Genomic DNA, 25,134 nt, shown 5'->3' on the forward strand with positions numbered 1-25,134 from the left:
TAGAGGAAGGGCATAAACCGCGCGCTTCGGCTCTGAGGATCGAGGGTTCAATCCCTGTGCAAGGCTCTCGTTAGATTTTTTTCTGTGTTAACCTTTTCCCAAACCTTAACCCTGACCTTAACCAGTCGGAATGAATGCTTAAACTTAACCGTCAAGTTTTTTCTGTTTTAACAACCTTAATCCTTACCTACTTTTACTTCACCCATAGACGATTATCCTTCCTCTTGGACAAACATTTAATACTGAAGTGATATCTTGTTGAATAAACAACTTTCTCATAGCTGTTTCAGTTTATGTTCAAATATCTCTTATTTAACATTTTTATTAAATAAATGTCCCTTTCCCTGTGGCTGCTAACACATCGTAATGATAAAGAATACTTGAGAGTAGACCCTCCACTCCCCTGGGTCTACTTGTGAACGTCTATACCAGTTATGGGGAATATCAAAGTAGGAGCTAGCAGTCCTATCTGCAGTCTGATAAGGGAAACCACAGTTCACACTGCTACCTGATTAGAATGTGTTCTCATGCCTAGTCTGTTGAAAGGGTCAGTTTTGAGCCATCAGGAGAATGCTTCAGTCATCTTAGAGTTTTCTTTAAAGGATTTAGCCAAATGGGGTCTACACAGACCAATGTTAATGTTTGTGAGTGGGTGAGACAGTGTAGATACCTTTTTTGTGGTTTTGGCATTTAATGTGAACAAACCTGTATTTAACATTGTCCCTCGCCTCCTGAGGGGATACGTGTGGCTATATTTGATGTTTCATCATTCACTGGTTTAAAAAAATATTCTGTCGCAGATATTTTAAGGTGTTTTTGAGAAAATATATATTCTTGGAGAAAACCTGACTATGCCAATGTTTCCATGTAGGGATATGTTGGTCTTACAAGTCAATAGTTTCCAAGACTACAGCAGAATAGAATAGGGATACATCCCAAATAGTACCCTATTCCCTATATAGTGCACTACTTTTTGACCATAGCTATATGGACCTCAACAAAAGTAGAGCACTGTATAGGAAATAGAGTGCCATTTGGGACGCAGCCTAATCCTCTCTGCCTGTTATGATCCAACAGAGGAACCACAAGCTATAACACCAATATTAAAACCACATGCCCGCAGTGTTTTTTTAAAATCACTTCTAAAAGGGCTTTACTCTCCTAATATAACTACATTCCATACACCTGTTTCCCTAAAGAAGTTCAACTTCTGACCTCAGCTATCTTTGGGCCACAGGCCAATCTAATGCTTGGGTTTCTGTTGGTGGGTCTCTATAGGAAACTCATAAAAGTGTTATGAAGTGGACGTTTTAAAGAGGTGCTAGTATAAACAAGCGTGATGAAGATAAGGTAAATCACGCCTAACACCTGATCGCTCCAACGAGCTGTAGAAATGAACACCCCGGCTATAAAGTCCAAAAGTTATGGGCGGAGCTAGAAAGTTGGCTGTCAGAAGTATTACAATGTAAACTTACTTTTAATCCATCTGTCTGCATATTTCAAGACATGGGGGTGTAGTGAGATTCCCAATGCACTGGAGGATTCTCTTTTCATCACTCATCTTGAAAAAATGTATACTAAAAACATGGAAATCAATCAATCCGCAATCATTAACACAATGGAAAAATCTAATGATATATTATTTAAATAATGAAATAGCATGGCGACAAAAGCGATTTGGTACAATTTAAGGCCAAGTGGCAAACAGTAATGCAGGCATTAGGGATGGGGGTGTGAGCATGCAGGTCTGGACAGATGAGATGAAGTCATTGTTTGTGTGCGTCTGTAAGTTGTTGTTCATATGTATATTTATATGAACTGAAATATACCTCAGTGGAGTTTTCCACACTAATCCAATGTGCACTTCTCAGGAGACAGCTGTAAAACGACTGCCTGATGCCTAGGGCTGGGAATTGCCACAGACCTCACGATAGAGTATTATCACAATACTTAGATGCCGATACGATATGTATTGCGATTCTCACGATTCTATATTTATTGCAAATCAATAATGTGATTTTATTGCCATTTGATGATCCAAACATATTGCTCACTATACCAGTTGAAGTCGGAAGTTTACATACACCTTAGCCAAATACATTTAAACTCAGTTTTTCACAATTCCTGACATTTAATCCTAGTAAAAATTCCCTGTTTTACGTCAGTTAGGATCACCACTTTATTTTAAGAATGTGAAATGTCAGAATAATAGTAGAGCGAATGATTTATTTCAGCTTTTATTTCTTTCATCACATTCCCAGTGGGTCAGAAGTTTACATTCACTCAATTGGTATTTGGTAGCATTGCCTTTAAATTGTTTAACTTGGGTCAAACGTTTCGGGTAGCCTTCCACAAGCTTCCCACAATAAGTTGGGAGAATTTTGGCCCATTCCTCCTGACGGAGCTGGTGTAACTGAGTCAGGTTTGTAGGCCTCTTTGCTCGCACACGCATTTTCAGTTCTGCCCACACATTTTCTATAGCATTGAGGTCAGGGCTTTGTGATGGCCACTCCAATATCTTTACTGTGTTGTCCTTAAACCATTTTGCCACAACTTTGGAAGTATGCTTGTGGTCATTGTCCATTTGGAAGACCCATTTGCGACCAAGCTTTAACTTCCTGACTGATGTCTTGAGATGTTGCTTCAATATATCTACATCATTTTCCTGCCTCATGATGCCATCTATTTTGTGAAGTGCACCAGTCCCTCCTGCAGCAAAGCACCCCCACAACATGATGCTGCCACCCCCGTGCTTCACGGTTGGGATGGTGTTCTTCGGCTTCCAAGCCTCCCCCTTTCTCCTCCTAACATAACGATGGTCATTATGGCCAAACAGTTCTATTTTTGTTTCATCAGACCAGAGGACATTTCTCCAAAAAGTACGATCTTTATCCCCATATGCAGTTGCAAACCGTAGTCTGACTTTTTTATGGCGGTAGCAGTGGCTTCTTCCTTGCTGAGCGGCCTTTCAGGTTATGTCAACATAGGACTTGTTTTACTGTGGATATAGATACTTTTGTACCTGTTTCTTCCAGCATCTTCACAATGTCCTTTGCTGTTGTTCTGGGATTGATTTGCACTTTTTGCACCAAAGTACGTTCATCTCTAGGAGACAGAGCACGTCTCCTTCCTGAGCGCTATGACGGCTGCGTGGTCCCATGGTGTTTATATTTGCATACTATTGTATGTACAGATGAACGTGTTACCTTCAAACGTTTGGAAATTGTTCCCAAGGATGAACCAGACTTGGAGGTCCACAATTTGTTTTCTGAGGTTTTGGCAGATTTCTTTAGATTTTCCCATGATGTCAAGCGAAGAAGCACTGGGTTTGAAGGTAGGCCTTGAAATACATCCACAGGTACACCTCCAATTGACTCAAATGATGTCAATTAGCCTATCAGAAGCTTCTAAAACCATGACATCATTTTCTGGAATTTTCCAAGCTGTTTACAGGCACAGTCAACTTAGTGTATGTAAACTTCTGACCCACTGGAATTGTGATACAGTGAATTATAAGTGAAATAATATGTCTGTAAACAATTGTTGGAAAAATGACTTGTGTCATGCACAAAGTAGATGTCCTAACCGACTTGCCAAAACTATAGTTTGTTAACAAGAAATGTGTGGAGTGGTTGAAAAACGAGTTAATGACTCCAACCTAAGTGTATGTAATCTTCTGACTTCAACTGTATGTCTGCTACAGAGAGACGAGAGAACATGAGAAAATTAGTTTTGATCAGTCATGGTGCCGAAAACATGTTGGCTCACTATTTAAAAAGAAGATGGAAAACAAGCTATAGTATGAAAAATACCGGAGTTTTGGCGAAGGTACAGCAAACTGGCACAAGCTAACGTTACCTAGCAAAAATGCGATACTTGTAGTCAAAGTATCAATATAATATCGTCCTCAAAAAATATTGCAAAATGTAACTGTATGGATTTCCCCCCCATCAATACTGTTACCCTACTGCTTCTACATTATACTGTATCTGACACACATCTCTGTAATGACCTCACCTAGATTAGATCAACTTTATTATCCCACCTAAGGAAATTCATTAGAGCTTCCTGATTCTATTCATAAAGAGATTTCACAGTTTCCCACTGAGAACACATCATGGATTGGTGAAGAGGGGCCAACAACAGCATAGTAGGCATACAGTACACAGGGCCGGCTAAACCGGCGGGCAGAATACAGCACTAGTCTGTTCTATGCACTCTTAGAAAAAAGGTGCTAAGTAGAACCATACAGGGTTCTTCTGTTTGTCCCCATAGTGGAACCCTTTTTGGTGCTAGGTAGAACCCTTTGCAGAGGGTTCTATCTAGAACCCTCTATGTAGGGTTATTCAAAGAACCCCCTGTATTTGGTTCTACCTAAAACCCTCTATGAAGGGTTCTACCAAGAACAATTTTATCATCTAAAAAGGTTCTTCCTAGAACCGTCTATGAAGGGTTCTACCGGGAAGAGTTTTATCTTTGGAGGGTTCATCCTAGAAACCTCTATGAAAAGTTCCACTAGCCTTATCACCCTTTAAAATGTAATTATTTATGACAATACATTTCATGTAAAAGGCCTTACCTTGAGGGCCTAGTTGTACCCTAACACAGGGGTGTTAGGAATCTCCTGGTTTACAGGCCACATCAGGCCTGCAAGTCACATTATGCTGGCTTGCAAAGTTTACTATTGGAATCCAGACAGAGTTAGGATATCCAACAAGTGGAATTGTTAATCACCCGCAACTTGCATTCTAAAACACTGCCGGGGTAGGGAAGATTAGATGATTGATGTAATCTCAGTATTCAAACTGGAACAACCATCTCAGTAACGGGTGCAATATATTGGATTAGTTTAGGAAACTTTGTTATTTATCTTTGTGTAGCATAAAATGTATCAATCAATCAATGCAAAAACACATATATTAAAACAAACAATTCTGTAAATCTCCCTGCCATAAAGCATGCTGGGAAATATGATATATGGTTCTATGTAGAACCCTTCTTACCTTCCAAAGAATCCTTCTTGCATCATCAAAGAATGCTTTCTTTCCAAAAAACTGTTCTTAGGATGTTAAAGGTTCTAGGTAGAACCCTTTGTCTTACAAATAACTCTTGTATTCCAAAAAGCTAAAGCCCTATCCCCCCACAAAGAACCCTTTTGGAACCCTTTTTTCTAAGAGTATATGCAGCTGGGGTCCTCAGCAGAGAACCCACTGATCCTGTTTATGAATGATTTTACTGTGTTCTGTGTAGAACACATCAGGAATGGATGAAGAGGGGTCACCAACATAATGGCAGGCCAGGCAGATCCACGGTCAGCCAACCAGCACAGACAGGCCTGTTTTGTTCTACAGTATGTGCTGGAGTGTCCTCTGCAGACTTCAGGGACCACCACACTTCCTACTAAAGGTCAGCAGGGATCAGAGTTCACCAGAATGGGGATGCTGGAGGGCAAGGTCTTGGCGTCTAACGGACAGATTGTGTCTCTCTTCCTGCGAGCCGAATGGCGAGTGCGCCACAAAATGGACAGGGGAAATTCCAGCTTCCAGCCAGTCCCCTCTCTGCCCTAGCAAAGGCCATTGTGTCCGAGAATACTCACTGACCACTCCTGACCACCCCACAGGACCTAAGACCCATTCAAAAGCAGGAAAGAGAAGAGCCGCTTACGCTGACAAACAGGATATATTTACAGTAGAGGAGTCAATGTGTTATTGTTAACTCGCCTCTGTCAGCTCTTGGATGTTTTCCAATTATAGAATAGCAGCATTCTGGCACTGTGATGTTTAGGACATTCTTTAGATGGTCTTATCTTTCCATCAGAGTTGGGCTCAATTTGAATTGAAGGCAGTCAATTCAGGAAGTGATTTGAATGAAAAATTCAGAAATGTAAAAACTATTGAAATAACTAGCTTCTACTTTTTGACATCCTTCAATTCGAATTGAGCCTAACCCTGGTGACGAGAGGTTACCATCAAGGTGAAACCTTCAGTCTTACATGAGGGCCAGCAGGTACGACCTGATGCAGCAGCAGGTAAAGGGACAGAATACAGATGTATACAGTACGTTCCAATGAGGGTCTACGTTCCAAACTAGCATAGCACTAGTGAATGTTCCATTCCACTTGAAATGAAGCAATGGTTTGGGTATACATTCTAAGTAGTATGCCAGTGTAGATGTAACTGTATGATGTATTTATTTATTTAACCATTATTTAGGCAGGGAGTCCCATTGATAGCAAGGTCTCTTTTTAAGGAAGCCCTACATGGCAAGACCTACCTTTGTCTCTAGATACAGTAGGTAAAGGGACAGGTCAGAATGACGTACCTGTATGAGAGTAGATGAACCACAGGGCTCCGGTCAACAGCGCCCCGATCACAAATGCGGCGAAGGCGATCCCAACCACGGTCGGGGTGTCCAACACATACAAGACAGCTGAGGGAGAGAAAAGGCCGATTTTTTTATTCAACGGCATTTCTTTTTCTCTGGACATGACCGTATAAAAACAAGTTATATGCAAATAACATAACTCAATCTGGTCAACAGTTATTTTGTCAAAGTGATAAAATCCTTACATACAAAAACCATTGGTTTAGAATCTCCTAGCAATGACTGACTTACTTTCCCCTGGTGGGTCAGGAGGGCCTTGTGATGCCGTGCGGGTGGGAGGCACTGAAACATAAAACAGACTGGTATTAACACAGAACAACAATGTAACACATTTGTAGATGCACGAAAACACACATCTCAACTACGTGTTGAAGCGTCAAGAACACTTGCTGTGACGTAAAGTGCCAGTGCCTATGAATGGAAGCTGAGCAACCCAATGGACATAACTACCTTGGGATAACCAGATCCTGAAAATGACATTGTGTTGATAACTGTAGTTCTAACGAATGTGATACAGAGATCTGATACAACTCAATGCAGTTCCAGTAGCTAACTAACAGAATCTTAAGTCTATGTATCAAATGGCACCCTATCCCCAATAAAGTGCATTTATTTTGGCCAGAGCCCTATGTGCCCTGGTCATAAGTAGTACACAATCAAAGGAATAGAGTGCAGAGATGAACCTGTTGACTTCTAACAGGTCTCAGCTTACTCCTTCATTTCCGGTCATCTGGATGGCTTTCAAAAGTCAAATTAGCTTCTAATTACTTCTGAACAAACAATACAATGGTGCTTATTGTGTAGAGGCGAACTCAAGAGCAGGCTTGGTCCGGGTCCAAGACTCCAGCACAATGAACAGCTATTCTGGGAAAGAACACCTTTGGGTTTTCATTCCCTCGTGACAGACGATGACAGAGCCATCACAGGAGATTTTGGTAACACGACAGCCCCCCCTATCTTCAACCCTCCATCCCTTTCCCCCTCCCCTCCAAACCGCTCCATGACAGTCCCCCTCCACCTCCCAATCTATCCCCTCCATCCCTCCCTCCCTCCCACTCCTCCTCCTCTCCAGTCTTATCTGTTCCTTTCGGCCTGTTATGTAGAGAATGCAAAGCTGACCCGTTAACACCCAGAGACAACCAACGAGTTCCAGGTCAGAGGAGAGGATAGAGGAGCCGCTGTGATTAAAGGAGCTACATTAACCACTACTCATTTTACAGTACCGTTGTAGAATAACTTTCTAAGCCAGGTCAGACTATGAATGGATAGCCCCACCTCAGTTGGGGTTTTGGGCCGGCTGAGATTTCCCGAGTATGGGTGAGAGCTCTGAGGTTCTGTGTAAGGGTCACTGCCCTGTTCCCGCCTAGCCTCGCCCGCCCATGTGCTCTAATAAAGATGGTTGAGTGGTCAGCTGTGTCATCCTCCCAGACCAACTCTGCAACTAGCACATCTGACAACAGTATGAAAGACACCCAGAGGTCCAACCATTCTCAATGTAAGAAGCAAAGCTTTGTTCTTCATACTTATGTAGCATTCACAATGATTTCAGCTCCGCTACATGTGTGAGAGGAACGGCGAGAGAGAGGGGGAGAGAGACAGAGTGAAAGACAGAAAGGAAACTTAAGGCGTGGCAATGTTCTCATCTCCTTAAGCTCTAGGCACAGTTGACCCTGAAACGATAGCCGCTCAATAGAGTCAACGTCATTTGTTTGCACAGACTTTGCTGTTCACAGAGTGGAACAGAAGAACACTCCTTCAGTGATGTGGCGCCTTGTTTCTCTTACCCTCTGAACCCTGAACTCCAACCCATCTCCCCAAAGTGTGTACAATTGACAAATGGAGTCCCTGTGAGATCCTTGACATCTGAGGTCTGTATTCAGATAAACAATACACCATTTGACTTGGTTGCACAACTTACTCAGTCAGACAGTCAGTCAGCTAACAGGCACTCAGTCAGACAGTTTTATGTGTTGTATAATTTCTGTACTGTAAACAAGTCAAAGGAAGGCATAGGGAGATATGGAACAGGGGATTCAAAATGGCGGTGCTCTAACAAAGTTGGCTGTTGACTGAAAGCTTAGCAAATTATATATTTTATCAGAAGCTTAGCACTGAAACCTGCAATCTGATTCAAGTGTGGGGAGACTTATTTTCGTAGCTCAAGGTTCTTACCACTATTCAACACTACTCACTATCTGTGTTCGAATACCCATACTGTATACTACATTCTTAATGACTATATACTACTAGTTAATTTTAGTATACTGTAAACGAACGGTATCCTTTCAGTTGAGCATACTAGCGCTTTGCCTGTCTACTGGAAGTTGATGCTGTTGCTATTCAACCTCTTGCAAGGCTTGTTAGCATAACAAATGACTAGCTAGACATCTTACGATTTCGGGTGTGTTCGTCAATTCAAACTGGAGTGCCAGAGTGCGCTCATAAATTCAGAGCATTGTCAGATTGTCTGCTCATAAATTCAGAGCATTGTCAGATTGTCTGCTCATAAATTCAGAGCGTTTAGCTCTCGGAGCATTCAGACCGCAAACTGGACGCTCTGGCCGAGGAGTAGGGTTGATCAAAGCGTTCTGACGTCACAACGGCAGTCAAGCACCGAAGCTAACTGGCTAACTTGCTAGCTACTTCCAGACATGAATGAGAGAACACCTCACTCTGTCCGTTTTACTCGCCCTAGCAGAGATGGTTAGGCTGTTTTTATGTTATCCAGAGTGTTGGTGGCAATAATTGAACACTTTTCCCCCCGATATTTACTGACACCGGCCATATTCAACGAGAGTGCTCGGAAATTGGAGTAGGTAGCCAGAATTAACAATGTCCATTGAGAACGCACAACGACTATACCACTTAGCTAAGCTAAGAATGACGTGAATAATCAAGTCAATAAACATTGGGTAGTTATAGTTAGATAGCATATAGTTAATATGCTGGTAAGTTGATGTATTAGTAGCCAACTAACGTTAGGTAGCTAGCTAACATACCGGTACATACTGCTGTAATGATATGCTATGCGGTTCGTAAGGATAGCGTAGCTAACAAATTATCAGCTAACATAATGTGTAACGTAACTTATTTGAAAAGTCATTACTTTATTACATTGCTCAACATTTTCATAACATTAGTCATAATTAGTTAAAGCAATTAATTTTTATGCGTTCTCGTTAAACTTCGGCTGCCTATTTTCCACCATTTTCTTCAAATCTGAAAACGTAGTGAAACTACGCCCGTTTTCTGAAGAATTGCATTATGGGTCCTAAAAGCACGGAAAGTGTCCACTACTTGTAAACTTTGAATTTAGTAAGACGTTAAGGGAACTTTTGGCATATTAACTATATCCATACTATGACCAATAAGCATACAACATAATCAATTTACTTCACAATAGTACAGTTAGTCTGAGTATTCGAACACAGCTACTGTCTCTTTCACTAATAACCACATGACAAATACTATAGTACACTATGGTATAAATACTATAGTTTTCACTATAGTTTTTTTGCAGACTTTCCTGCAGTATTCACTGTAGTGTTTTTGTGGACTAAAGTCGGCATAAACACAGTGAATACTGTACTATTTACATATCTATCTATCACTCCAGTATCCCTGCACATTGTAAATATGGTACTGGAACTGACCCTGTACATAGTACGCTTACTTACTTTCTCGTATTCTTTTATTTCTAATTTCTTTCGTGTTTTTGTTCTACCTTATGTTATTTTTAGTATTACATTGTTATTGATTACTGCATTGTTGGGTTTAGAGATTGCAAGATAGGCCTTTCACTGAACTAAAACTTGAAATTTGTATTTACTGTAGTATACTGTAGTATTTACAGTTAACTATAGTATAAATACTGTAATAAAATAACTCATATATACTGTAGTAATTAATGTAGTGTTTTTGCGGATTGTAGTATACTGTAGAATTTACTGTAGTGTTTTTGAGGACATTAGTGTAATATTTATTATATATATATTTTTTTATCATCTTTGACATAGAAGTGGAGGATTTCTCCTTCAGGAAACCTACTGAAGAAATACTAAAAGTGCACATTTTCCAGGACCTGTAGGTAGGTATAACTGGGTTCTGAATGGAGAGTTCAGAGCTTCTGGTCCTTTGTATGACCTGTAGGCAACACAATATATGGTCTATACTTGGCATTTAGGTTTCTCCCTTACGGGATGCACAAATGTTGATATGGGGGAGGGAATGGGAAGGGTATATGCAAATTAAATACTGTAGTACTTACTGAAGTGTTTTTGCAGACTATGGCATTTTTGCGGACATTACTGTAAGATTTACTACTGCTTATTTATTGGGATAAAACAGTTGTATTTACTATAGTATTCTACAGTATACTATAACATTCTATAGTAAGTATTACACATGATCAAGTGATACTGCAGTGTGTAGTATAGTATTCTACAGCATACTACACTTTACTATAGAATTGTATAGTAACTACTGTAATATTCTATAGTAAACTGTAGTATTTTTTCATGTGGGTAACTAGGGGGAAATGGATGATTTTGTTACCATTTCCTTACAGCTCGCAGTTCCATAAAAACGTTGAAAATGTATTGATGCTGTGAGGCAGTAAATGTACCTTTGATGGCTGAGCTTTGAGGCATTTATGTCTTTCCGTGCACCAAACTGCCCTCTTTGATTTGTAGATCAAGCTGAACTCATTGGGATCCTGTCCAGTGCAGGACTCCAGCTGCTTTGAAAAGACTGCTTGTTTTCTTTGCCATCTCACCATTAGAGATGCCTTTGTATTAAAATCATGGTTTCTGAGCCCAGCTGTCTTTTTTTCCATTCGATTCTTTGGCATATCTGTGCTTACTTAAACACATGCACCGGAACATTTGCGTAATGTACTATATAGGGAATAGGGTCCTGTTTCTGAGTCTGTGCCCAATATTCAGGCCCTGCAGTGGCATGGTGCTCATTCGTTAACACAGGCCAAATCAAGTCCATTAGTAAACACTCCCCAAGTCCCCATTACTGTTTGCCATGCTTAATTTGCTCTGGGCACAATGGCAGCCCTTAGTGATTAACACAGTATGATTAAACCTGTGAGTCAAGTATTACATCCTAAATGGCAGCCTATTCCTTTTATAGTGCACTACTTTTGACCAGGATCCATAGGGAATAGGGTGCCATTTGGGACGCAACTTTTGAGTCAAAAGGGGTTAACTCATCCCACCCACTGACCACAGTCCACTTGTTGATGTAATCACCCCATAAGGGGAAGCTGATTGGAAAAGCCCTGGCAGTGAAAACAGCAAATGGGCTCTCATGATATCACCCCATCTATGGTTTAGATCATAATGGGTGCAATGTGATGTTTGGTATCAGAACTCCCTGGACCAGCCAGCCTAACAACGCATGGACCACAACACACACGCCCGCACACAACTGCAGTTTTATCAGAAATTTTTTCTGTTTTGTCCTCTGTAATGTGAGTGATCCTGGGACTGCGTGATCCCAGGACCTCCCCAGTCTACCCCACCATCTGATCACACACACCCAGCCCTCTGTGCCTGACGGAGGGAGTGAAAAAGCATTTGACTAATGTAGCGATGAGGAGGCCTCTAGCTCTGGATACACTCCCAAAGCTAGCGAGAAGACCACTCCACTCCTCTCTCCCTCTCCCTCCCTCCTTACCTCCTTCTTTCTACCGGGAAGGGGAGGCCACAGAGAAGGGCTAAATGAAAACAACTGGAGCTCCGTGCTGGATGGATGTGGATGACTCGTCTTTTCCGCTCCTTCTGCACAGTATTGCTTGGTAGAACTGTGGTTGAACTGGAATGGGGCCTCAGTGCTAGCAGCAAGCCCCCCAAACCCAAGCTATGCTCCAATGAGCACACTTACCACCACCACCCCCCCACACACACACAAATAAACTCCAGATGCAGGGAGGCAGGGGGATGGAGGGAGGATGCAATGCGCTTTGCATTGTGACTTGAAAAGTTCTCTCTGCCTCTCTTCCTGCAGAACTGAAGTTGGTTTTCTCTGGGATGTCCTTCCTGCCACCCAGTTCTCTTATTTACTCTGTCTTCCTGTTCTTCTTCAATGACCCTCAACACAGCTCTGTCTCCTCTGGCCAACTGGCTCAGCATGTGTCTTAGTTAGGCAGACTGCACATACAGTATGTCTCAGTTAAGACTTTCTCCACAGAGATTCATCTTTTTTTTAATGTAACCTATATTTAACTAGGCAGGTCAGTTAAGAATTTGTTCTTATTTACAATGACGGCCATTTAATGTTAGAATGAAACTTTCAGTATGTCTTGCGAGACTACACTAAGATTATACTCTGATGCAGTGTTGTAGTACTCGAGTCCAGGATTCGGACTTGATTCGGACTCAAGTCACAATTATCATGACTCGTGACTCGACCAGTGGTGACTCAGACGTGGACAAAAATTTGATTTGATTTGTTGTCAGAAAATCTCTCTCTTGCATAATTCAACATATTAGCTACAACAGAAAATGTTAGATGGCTGTATTATCTATTTAGCGTTACAAACGTGCAACACTGTAATATCATTTCATTTTTTTTTTTTTAAATGGTTGGACCGCAGCTTTTAGCACTACCAAGAGATTTGTGGCTTGAGTATAAAGGAATCGAACACTAGGGACATGGGACTCGACTCGGACTCCAGGTTTAGTGACTTGACTACATCACTGCTCTGATGTATTGAGAGGAAGGGAAGGGAAAGAGGGAATGAGTACTTTCAAGAACTTCTTACTTCAGCATATTTATGCCATCCTCCCCATATATTCTGGATAAGCTGGTTCATCATAGAGGTTACATTGGATATGAGGGCTGTACAGTACGTTAGCTTTCTTAGTCCACTCACCTGGCCCCTCCTCCACTGTGTCATGTCCTTCCACCACCACCACCAGGGTCTTGGTAGAAGTCTTGGCGTTCATCATCATGGCTAGGATGATCTCTCCGTTGACAGACGTACACGCCTCGTCCGGTTGGATACACTGCATGGAGAGAAACACAATAGGACCACTGAGGAATCCCCGATAACTCAGCCTTGGATTTCATATACCACATTAACTTTTTATGCATTTAATTAATTTCATTTGTAAACATAACTCATTACTATTCCCATTTAATGTACAGTTTTTTGTATGATTTACTTATCAGCCACGAGACTGTTACATGTATTCATATGATCAAAAAAAGTTTATAAGACCAATCGATACATCAAATATCTACGCCTTTGCCCAAGACAAAGCATCCCTTTTGATCTTTAACTACACATGTCATTTGTGGGAAATCATACCTAGTGAGAACTTGTGTTCCTTCCCCCTGATCCCTATACTAACCATAATGTAAACATCCAGCTGCAGCGCTGCTCAGTTTGGAGCCCCAGCCTGACTCTGAATCAGTTTTAATGTAGAATACCATCAGAGACCCAGATAGAGAGAGGGTGGGGGAGCACTGAGCAGAAAGAACTGCTTGGAAAAGGTTATGAAAGTACAATGACACAGCAGAGATTGAGAGAGTGGGGGGGAGCGAGAGAGAGGCTACGGTACAGCGAGGCGAAGGAAGGAAAAGTGAAGTGACACTTGAGCTAGTGGCTTGTTTTGGTTCTACAGATGGTTACTTAGAAACCTTAAGTAGATGTATGCTTCCTGCTTCTGGTTCAGAATGGACTGAGACCGGCAGATTGTGCAGCAGGCCTAGCTTGGTGCCAAATCTCTGCAGACTGGAGCAGACCTAACCTACGCTAAATGCTGCTCAAATGACCATAAAATGTATGAATCATTGCACAGACCACAGATTCAGGTCATGCCAGTTGAATCTGTGTTACTTGAAGTAGGGCTCTGAAAGAGGCAGATGGTTTGGCAGTGGCACAGCCGGCTCTGGACTACACCTGGGTTCCAGGGTTCAATCCCTGGGCCGACCTCCACAACTCTTCATACTCCCCCTTTCTATTCAAAACATACAGTAAATCTATCCCAATAAATAATATTACTGATATCAAATCAAAATACTAAGCTTCTCTCTTCTACTTTGTTTTAGAGGTCATAGCGTACAGGATGAACAGACACGAAAGAAAAACAACCTACCATAGCCCGTCCCTGGTTGTTGTAGGGTCTCTTGGAGCAGAGAGACATTTCACAGTGCAGAAACAGCAACGATTCGTTGAAGGGTGAGTTGAAGGTGAAGCTGAACCTCTTCCTGTCGGTCTGGGAGGGGGGGATAGGGAGGTCTCTCTGAGGGTAGTACTTGACCGTGTCGTCCGTAGGGCAGATGTTCTCGATCAGGGTGTAGTAAGACGGGATGTTCGGGTTGGAGTTGGCAGAGATGAAACAGGTCTGGATCATGAACCCTAGCTCTGGGTCGACTTTGAAGGCTCCAATCTGAAGCACGGGAGAAAAGAGAAGGGGAAAAAAATTGTCATTTTTTATAACAACAATAAACTTAAGTCATACAAATGTTTTACCGTTTATAACGTGTAAGCAATGTGTGGAGGCTCAGGCTATTTGATTGATATAGCCTCTAAAGGTATCCAATGATTTTATTGTTGAAACCTCTCATCGACGTCGTCAAGTTGACAAACTATCTGTTTCGGCCTGCAAAGTTTTGTGAAGAGCACCATCTTGGCATACGTCCGTACACTCTCTTGTCAGTCCAGGACCTGACAATTTGTTTTAACACAGAGAACAAGCAAAAGGAACACTATCAGAGTGTTATCAGGTCCAAGAATCACAAATCCTGAAGCGGATTTCAGTCCCTTCAAAACATTTTAAGAGGATCTCTCCGACGGCAGACCACAAGGCATTTCCATGAGTTATTATCCCTCTGTTGCTTTTTTGTCCTTTTTTTCTCTCACTGAAAACCTAAATGTCTTTTTCTGTTTTGTGTCGGTGCCATCACCATGCCAAGGTTGTCAAAAAGCTTGTCCAGTCAAAAGCACAGACATGCATGCACAGGCACACACACACGCCGCTTTCAAAATGACAGTTTTCATGGTCGACAGGGACTTAAACACAACAGCAGTTTCCTACACACCTTAGTTTGGGCCACAGTCTCAGGGACCAGGACAGGGCATGGCAGGTCTCATCCCAGTGTGAGAGGTGTGATGTGGGAGAGAGTGGGCTCAGTATGAATCTCTAGCTTTTCTTACACAACCTCCCTGTAGGACCTCTCTAGTAATAAATGTTCAGTACTATTTGCAAGGTGCATTCTGGACTTGCCAGACAGAATAAATAGAAGTGTCATATGTGCCAGGACACTGAGGGGAGGACAGAGCCCATGGCTCTGGGATAGTTAACAGCAGAAAGAGGAGATGTTAGCTTTATATTCTCCCGACCCAGACCAAATATCAACGGACCCTGTGGAAGCTAAAACATTCAAAAATGAAAGTGGACCCGACAGTCCAGACACAGAGTACACACAGAACAGTCCTCACTGTTGTTTTGACAGGCCTCATATCTAAGAGAGACAGAAACACGCACACACACACAACTTGTGAAATCTCTCCGACAATTCAGGTCCTAACATCTGGATACCAGCCTACTAACTATCTTCATCTGAGCGAATCACAAACAGCCGAAAAATACAACAGACACAATGTATTACTTCAATATATTCCAAACGGTTACAGCCAGCCTGGTACAGTGCTTTTGTAGTAGTTCACTGCTCCATTTACCTCTACGAAGACCTGTTTATTTTTGGAAACGGTGTGGAAGGCCTGGGTTGACGGATAGCGGAAGAGTTGGGTGTTGTACAGCTCCATGTTGAACATCACGTCGGTTCTGACTGGTTCCTTAGCTACCGGGGCGAAGTGGGAAAACGATCCTGATGATCCTGATCCTCCTAGGGTGTTCTGGTTCTTTCTGTAGGTGCAGTTGAACTGGGGAGGGGGACAGAGAAGGAGAGACAGCCAATCAAAACAGTTGAACTGGATGGAGAAGGAGAGACGAGCCAAACAAATAAATATGTAAATCGGTAGGAATTAAACAAATAGCCCAAGGCAGATAAGTCAAAGTTGAAGTTGAAGCCGGAATTGAGGATAGTAACTGCTGATCTGATGTTCAGAGGATACATTTTTTTTGCAAAAAACGGCAAAAAAATAACAAAGGATTCAATTGGGTCAGCGCACGCACGACGGCAGCCATATAGTACGGCGCCATCTATAAGATGGGAGTCAATTTATTTATGATTAGTGGTCTGGTCTTGACTCCCAGCTCTCCCAAACCCAGGCAGGCCCTGTCATGCAAAGCTGCACTCTTAATTCCTTTTTCATTTAGCCTCAATTTAACCAGAATAAACTCCCTTGAGGTTAAAAACCAACCTCTTTTTCGAGGGAGACCTAATGTTTAAAAAATAATAATAATTGAGAGAGTCATATAGCTAAATGTCTTACCAGAATGGATGACCTGTGTTCTGGTCCTGAGAGAGAGTGAGTCATATAGAATCAAAATATATTATAGATGTCTTACCCGAATGGAGGATCTGTGATCAGGATCCGTGGTGTGCTCCAGGAAAGCAGCCCTCTCCAGCCTCTCCAGCTCCTCTGCCTCCCCAGGGAAGGTCACGTCTCCGGACTCTAGATCCTCGTCATCTGGGGGACCACCACTCCCATCCTTAGGCTCAGCATGACTTATCAAGATCTGGATGTCAAGCACAGCGGAATTGAACACATCAGTGAACACAGTTCAGATATAGTATGCGTCCCAAATGGCACCCTAGCTATTCCCTTTATTGAACACTAACTTTGTCAGGGCTCTGGTAAAAAGCAGTGCACTATATAGGGAATAGGGAGCCATATGAGACACACCCCAGGACACTTTCCCAGTGATCGGCGCCAAACTATTTTCTAATAATTGTCTGTGTGTGAATGGTGTTGCTTCATTCAAGGGCCCAGGACACCAGTGACAGGGCTCTGATCTGAATCTAGCTGCCAAAACATTCTGCAACAGATGAGCTGGAATTAAAACGTGGGAACGTCCAGAGATTTCAACAGTCCAGAGCTCTCTCAGGCAGACCCCGTGAAGCATATTTCTCATTTTGTCAGTTTAAAGAAACACGGGAAGCCTGGTGTGTACTTCAGACATTTACAGGGTCAAAGGTGAGTTAGGGCTGGAGGACACGGGCTAAATTAGGTTAATTATTATCATTGCCATTTCATTTATTCCTGCTGGTGTGTAGATAAGTAATTAAAACACCTTATCGTAGGATGGGACAAACAAGGACCATACAAGGATATGGGCCTTTGATATATTGAGAAACAGATAAATGAAGATACATTTGTTTTGACCATAGGAGTCTGAGAACTTTGGGTGTGTGCCTGTTATTTCTAATCTGTATTTGGACACAAATGTGTTTTGTACTAAATTTGCTACGAAAATGATTTAATAGATGCGCGGAGAAGTGATTTATCGTTGCTTGTTAGTGAAAGCACATGTTGCATTCCATTTTAATGATAAACTCAGCTCAGAAAGGGTTTGACGGTAATACTGAACCTCATAACATTTTCATAGTGTTGTCTTAAATTTTTCCCTGGGTCCTTCTCCCATGCTTTCAACAGAGATAACTGATTATACCATTGTTCAGAGTAACAGGCTAGGGTTGGGGAATACAGCACTCATAGGGCTGGTTTCCCGGACCCAGATTTATCCTAATTCTGGACTAAAAACTATTTTAAAATGGAGATATTCCATTGAACCTTCTTTTTCAGTCCAGGAGTAGGGTTATTTGGGTCCAGGTTGCTTAAATGTTCAGGCTTCACAAGACTTGGGAGTATGGTAACGCAAGACTAGCGTCTGGGAAACTGGCCCTCGATTCCTTTTTGTAGATGCTATAGCCATTGTGTGTGGTACTCACTGAGTTGATGTAGAGGACCATAGAGCTGGGGTGCATGGGGTACTTGGTGGTCTGACAGCCCTCCAATGGCGTCTCTAGGGTGTAGTGGGTGGAGTTAACCGTCGCTTTGCATTCTGGGTCTTGAAGAGTCAGGTTGGCATTACCATAACCACTGGCCTGAGGAAAGAGACAAACGTAAGTAATATAAAGTCAATTAATAAAGCCTTAAACTGAAAGAAAAAAAAGTAAAGTCAATCAATAATCTATAATATTTGCAATAAAATAAAAATCATTATCAACAATCATCTCAATGCTGTCAGAAGAGGTTGCTGAGACACAGTGTGGCACTATACTTCATTGGCATTAGACGTCACTATGCCACTATACAGCACAGACTACTTCTCGGTGTGATATTAAGTTCCCCGGAAGACATAAAAACCACAGGATGGTCCAACTCTAACCATAACTATCCCTAATTGCAGTGTGTGGCTTTTAATACACTGTGATGTGGTCTGTTGTGTTCTGCCTGCTTCACTGTAGGGCACGCATGCACACACACAACAGCACAACACAGCAACACACAGTAACACACACACACACTTGTTGAAAATACACACAATTCATTCAACTCCATACCAGTCACTGTTACGTAAAGAAGAAGACGCAGAGATAAACCAAGCCTGTCCTCTATTGCAGACACAATTAGTCATAGTGATAAACCAGTTGGCTGTCCACTACAGTACACTATCCATCCACTCACCTGCAGACTCTCTCGGTCGATGCTGACCACCATCCTGTTCTCCTCACACTGAACACTGAGCCCCACACTGAGGGTCCCCTGCTGCTCCTCAGGCTCCCCAACCTGCTCCCTTCCCAGCCAGGAACGGTCCTCCAGGGACAGGTAGGGCAGGCCATGCTCCTTCGGTGGGGGGAAGGGGAAGGGCAGGCCACCGGAGCGCGAGGCAGCACCCCCCGGGCCACCAGACAGGAGGGGGTTGGTGTCCCACAGGATAGACAGGTCTGGAAGGAACATGGCGTCCAGGGGATCTAGCACATCTGGAAGTCACAGAACACACACATTTTAGTCACAGAGACAAACACACAAATATGTGAGTACACTCACAGACTGGAAAGAAGGGAGAGACACAGACAGACAGACAGACAGACAGACAGACAGACAGAGAGACAGAGAGACAGACAGAGAGACAGAGAGACAGAGAGACAGAGAGACAGAGAGACAGAGAGACAGAGAGACAGAGAGACCTCTGTTAAAGTGTCATCTGGTGGTTTTAGAGCCATGGAAATTGCACAGAGCAGAAACTGGCCCAACTTTTGATGATATTGTCTTTTTAAGAACAGTTAAACTGTGATGGTCTGTGGTAGACATTCATTATTTAACAGTTAAATACATTATAACAATGTATGCTTATAAAAAATGTGTATATATCAAAGCATAGCTAATTTATTTACATTGTAGATATCTTTATTTCATTGACTAAACCTAGGTCTGTTTGTCATACATGATCTACCGTATTAGTATAATTACAGTCAAGAACTGGAACACAATTCTGAGTCTAATGTAAATGGCCTGGCGTGTCTTACCTGGCTCCCTGAGCCTCAGGTTGAAGGTGTTAGCCACAGGGGTGTGGGTGTAGGAGGTGACCGGTCCATAGCTATGCTCCTCTGCCCACTTGATCAGGGCCTGAGAGCCAGATGGGAGGTGGTGCTTGGGGGTCTTAGACACCTCCATCAGCCTCTCTGTGTTGCGGCTCAGACTGATGGTATCTGACGTCTATTGGGGGAAAAAATAGGAATTAACAGGCTTAGTAGCCTATACTGTATGGAAATATTGGTAGAGGAAATATTGGTAGAGGCAAAACTACCAGCAATTGATTTGATTCAAGGAGTTTTTAATCAGTTATCAACAAAGAAAAAACTGCTATGATTTCTTCTTCTGAGAAACAGAACATCACAACCATATAAACCATATCTTACACGGCAGCACACTCTCTGTCATGATAATTTTTTTACATTAACATTTCAGTCATTTAGCAAACACTTAGCGTTAAGTGCCTTGCTCAAGGGCACGTCGACAGATTTTTCACCTAGTCGGCTCGGGGATTCAAACCAGCGACCTTTTGGTTACTGGCCCAATGCTATTAACTGGTGATTAACCTGCTGTCATCAGTCTTTAATGTATTTTTTTATTTGACTTTTACCCCTTTTTCTCCCCAATTTCGTGGTATCCAATTGGTAGTTACAGTCTTGTCGCATCGCTGCAACTCCCCTACGGACTCGGGAGAGGCGAAGGTCGAGAGTCATGGGTCCTCCGAAACACGACCCTGCCAAGCCGTACTGCTTCTTGACACAGTGCTCGCTTAACCTGGAAGCCAGCCGCGCCAACGTGTCGGAGGAAACACCGTCCAACTGACGACCGAAGTCTGCTTGCATGTGCCCGGCACGCCACAAGGAGTCGCTAGAGCACGATGAGACAAGGACGGCCGGCCAAACCGTCCCCTAACCCGGACAACGCTGGGCCAATTGTCCGCCGCCTCATGGGTCTCTCGGTCGCGGCCGGCTGTGACACAGTGTGGGATCGAACCCGAGTCTGTAGTGCCGCCTCAGCACGGCAATGCAGTGCCTTAGACCGCTGAGTCACTCGGGAGACCCTTGCCGTCATCAGTCTTATACAAACCAAAGTGGGTGCTTTCTTCTTTTCTAGTTAGCAGCATTTACCAGTAATCTCTAGGTCTATGTTGGTTTCATTTCCTTTGTCTGACTGTATGAAATGGTAAAACTTCACTATAGAGCTTCAAAAGCCAGCGTGACCACAACCCACAATGAAAGTGTGAGAATATAAATTTTACTCTCATATCTTGAAAGAATCAAAGTCAAAAGAGACATTTTAGGTCTCGGCATGGAAAGGCCCTGACCAATGTAGCAGTGGTGAAGGGTCACACACACACGCACACGCACAAGCACACGCACCAAAAGCCTGATCAATGGTGGGACTAAGTCTAATGTGTCAGATTTCTACCAGAATTCCTCATTAGTTCCCCAGTGTTCCATGCTGTATAATGTGAGGAGGGCTAATCCCTTCCCAAAGACATTTCCCACAGATCCACTCTGTCCAAAACGGCATCATATTCCCTATTTAGTGACCTACTTTTCCCCAAGGCTCATAGGTCTCTGATGAGAAGTAGTGCAGTATATAAGTAGTAGGATGCCATTTTGGATGCAGCTCCCCTCTGTCCCCTGGAGCAGGAGCAGAGCTGTGGCCAATCCTCTGACAGTAGCTAGCAATGCTTTGATTTTATGAGGCTATCATATCACATACATAGCTGACATTCTCTGTTTTGAGATATTCACTGACACAGTGGCTGGTTCCCAAAGACAGATATTTATACTGAGACACACATGCATGCTCATGCAGGCAAGCACACCCACAATCACACTCACATGCACACAATCTCACACACACAGCATTAAGTAAGCATTTTGTCAATGAAACCCTTGCTATGATACTGGGCAGTTTCAGTTTACTTTGGTCCTAGATGGATTAATGGATTCTAAACCCAGAAATCAAAACCAGAAGTGAAGAACAAATCTGATCCATCATAACTGAACTCCTCCCAATGATTTATGCTGTTCTGAGTTCAGTACTGTACTCTATGTCTGACCCTGGCCTGTAATTTCCTAGCCTGGTCCCAGATCTTTGTGCTGTCTTGCCAAATCCTATGGTCATTCATGGGCATGCCAAATGTCATGTCATGCCAACAGATATGGGACCAGGCTAGTACTTTCGCAGTACAGTAAACTGTAGGTCAACAGCACAGCACATCGCTGACATGTGTTCCCAGTTTCCAGTCCCCTACTCCCCCTCATGTTTCTCTTAGCGTAGCCCACTACTGTAGCCAACCGTAGCCCTGCTCTGCTGGTCTGATTGATTCAGTGACAGCCTAAAGGGCAGCTGTACAAACAGCCAGGCTGGCAGGCAGGCAGTGGATGGGGCTGAGCGTGGGCTGCATCCCAAATGGAACCCTATTCCCTATGTAGTGCACTACTTTTGACCAAAAGTAATGCACTGATCAAAAGTAGTGCACTGCATAAGGAATAGGATGCCATTTGGGATGCAGCCTGAACTGAGCTGGCTGACTGGGAGAAGTGCAGAGTCATGGACTGGCAGAGGCACACACACACAGCCTGCCTGCATGAGGATCACTGTTACAGAGTGTGGAACCAACCCAGAGAAGCAGGTATCTAGAGCCCATAAGACAACACACCTCCACTGAGGTCAGCAGTTAGCATAGCATAGGGACCATGGAACAGAGCTACGCAGCACTCGTAGAGAAGATAGCGCGAAGGTCAGGCCAGGTTGGTTTGGGCTAAATTGTGTCTATGTCACTTTTTTTAAATAATAGGCAAAACACCTTTCATATCTACTAGGTATCTAATGGCTATGTGCCAAAGGTGTAAGAGCCATCTCTCATTATGACTTCGGATTAGAGGTCGACCGATTAATCGGAATGGCCGATTAATTAGGGCTGATATCAAGTTTTCATAACAATCGGAAATCGGTATTTTTGGGCGCCGATTTGACCTTTTTTTTTTTTTTTACACCTTTATTTAATCTTTATTTAACTAGGCAAGTCAGTTAAGAACACATTCTTATTTTCAATGACGGCCTAGGAACGTTCTGCCTCGTCTGTGTTTCGCGGAGGAGCAGACTGACAGGGGACCATGCAGACAAGCTCTGCTTTCTGCACTCTCCCTAAAACTTCTCAACTTAACTGGGAATATTGAAGACCCATGAAAGCTGGTGGTTAGTTTTAACATATGACTCTCTGAGGTCATTAAAGATCTCATGGCACTTATCGTAAGAGTAGGGGTGTTAACCCCGGTGTCCTGGCTAAATTCCCAATCTGGCCCTCAAACCATCATGGTCACCTAATAATCCCCAGTTTACAATTGGCTCATTCATCCCCCTCCTCTCCCCTGTAACTATTCCCCAGGTCGTTGCTGCAAATGAGAACGTGTTCTCAGTCAACTTACCTGGTAAAATAACGGTAAATAAAATAAATAATAAATAAAAATATGTTCTCATGTTATTTGAACTAAATTGATTTTATTTATGTATTATATTAATTAAAATAAAAGTGCTCATTGTTCATTCAGTATTGTTACAATTGTCATTATTACAAAAATGTGTGTGTGTGTGTATGATATATATATAAAAAAATATATGTATATATATTTCCCCCCCCTTTTTCCCCCCTTTTTATTATTATTATTTTTATAAATCGGCCGATTAATCGGTATCCACTTTTTTTTTTGTCTTCCAATAAATCGGTATCGGTGTTGAAAAATCATATTCGGTCGACCTCTACTTCGGATATTAGTAAATGGTCTATTTAGTTTAACATACATGTCTAGACTGATGTAAGTGGGAGGTAAACATGCAATGCCAGAGCAAATATGGCCATTGGATAATGTCCTACTGTTAACCTAAAACCAAATAAATCGCCCTTAGTGTAAGCCTTGTAAATTAGTGTATGTTTTTCAATGACTAGAACAGATTTAGTCAATTCTTTTTTTGAAAGTGTATACACGACCACAGTGTTTGTGGGTGTCACTGTTAACAAGTATGACACAATATTTAAATTCTACAGACAGATAGCCAGTCACTGAGGTGTTACACAGTATTTGGGCAGTGATTGTGTTGTCGCTGTTTTTGCAGTGCAATCCACAGAGATGGGGAATAGGGTGCTATTTAGGATGCAAACAGGGCCTGCAGCCAGCAACGCTCATCATTCACATTACGATGGACGGCAAAGAGGTCAGGCTGTGGGAGGCTGTGAGCACAATGAAAATCCAGTTTGTGTGAACCTGGCCTATGAAAATGTATCGCCTCCCCTCCTCCTCTCTTCCCCCTCTCCTCTCCTCATTCAATACAATGACAACCCTTGGAGCTGTCAGCATGATATTTCATATTTCACAGTTCATCCATCCCTCCCTCCCTCCCTCCCCTGCAGGCAGGCTGAAATCAGGTGCCACTTCAACACTCCTCGAATTGTGACAAATGTATTGGTCAGCAGCGAAAAGTGGTGACATGTCCGTCTGTCCGCTGTGCTTGTCTAGTCATGTGTTGTGACATGGATCCTCTGCCTGTCTCCCCAAATACCATTCATGCCATTGTGATCAGTGGAGGCTGCTGAGGGGAGGACGGCTCATAATAATGTCTGGAACGGAGCCAATGGAATGGTATACCATGTATTTGATGTACTTGTTACCACTAGACTGATTCCACTCCAGCCATTACCACGAGTCCGTCCTCCCCAATTAAGGTGCCACCAACCTCCTCTGATTGTGATGCGTTACTGAGACAGTGAAAAAAGATCTTGGCAGTTAACATCTGAAAGTTGAACTTCTCAATTCGAAAAAGAAAACACTCAATAGCAGTCTTGCCACTTGGTTTGCTATAAACCTGAGGAATGGAGTCTTGGGTCTCTGGAGTTGGCCATTAAATAAAGTGCAACTACTGAAAAATGTTTTATTTAGGTCAAAGCAGCACCTTCCTATTATTCATGAGCTGCACGTTTTGTCACTATTGCTTTGAACATGCGTTTTAGGACTGACACCCGACTGCGCATTGTCAATTGGAGCTGATGAAGATTTAGCAAAATGGCATTACAATGGCTGGGAAACACAAAAAAACATTTCAAAAGGAGGCATATAATTAGTAGGAAAACCTTTTGTCATCATTGTGATGTCGTCAGATTGATCGTATTTCCAGGCCACTATCGTGACATTTAGACGTAACAGTCAATAGCCCCCGTTCAGAATGACTGGGCACAACTAGACTTTCGGGCACCACTATGGCAGAGAACAACTTGAGAA

The 25,134-nt window shown here is 42.7% G+C and overlaps 1 protein-coding gene across 1 annotated transcript in view; it reads right to left on the minus strand.

The window, feature by feature from the left end:
• Window positions 1–25,134, minus strand: part of LOC129855439 (transforming growth factor beta receptor type 3-like) — a 141,116-nt gene that overhangs the window by 15,863 nt on the left and 100,119 nt on the right. Inside the window, exons 8-16 of the mRNA XM_055923093.1 lie at window positions 19,840–20,029; window positions 18,998–19,293; window positions 18,259–18,414; window positions 16,875–17,045; window positions 16,082–16,285; window positions 14,496–14,789; window positions 13,268–13,400; window positions 6,616–6,666; window positions 6,322–6,429 (exon numbers count right to left, since the gene is read on the minus strand). Coding sequence (XP_055779068.1) covers window positions 6,322–6,429; window positions 6,616–6,666; window positions 13,268–13,400; window positions 14,496–14,789; window positions 16,082–16,285; window positions 16,875–17,045; window positions 18,259–18,414; window positions 18,998–19,293; window positions 19,840–20,029 — 1,603 coding nt within the window. The remainder of the gene's footprint in view (window positions 1–6,321; window positions 6,430–6,615; window positions 6,667–13,267; window positions 13,401–14,495; window positions 14,790–16,081; window positions 16,286–16,874; window positions 17,046–18,258; window positions 18,415–18,997; window positions 19,294–19,839; window positions 20,030–25,134) is intronic.

This window comes from Salvelinus fontinalis, chromosome 5 (genome assembly GCF_029448725.1).
Source record: "Salvelinus fontinalis isolate EN_2023a chromosome 5, ASM2944872v1, whole genome shotgun sequence".
NCBI classification, from domain to species: Eukaryota; Metazoa; Chordata; class Actinopteri; order Salmoniformes; family Salmonidae; genus Salvelinus; species Salvelinus fontinalis.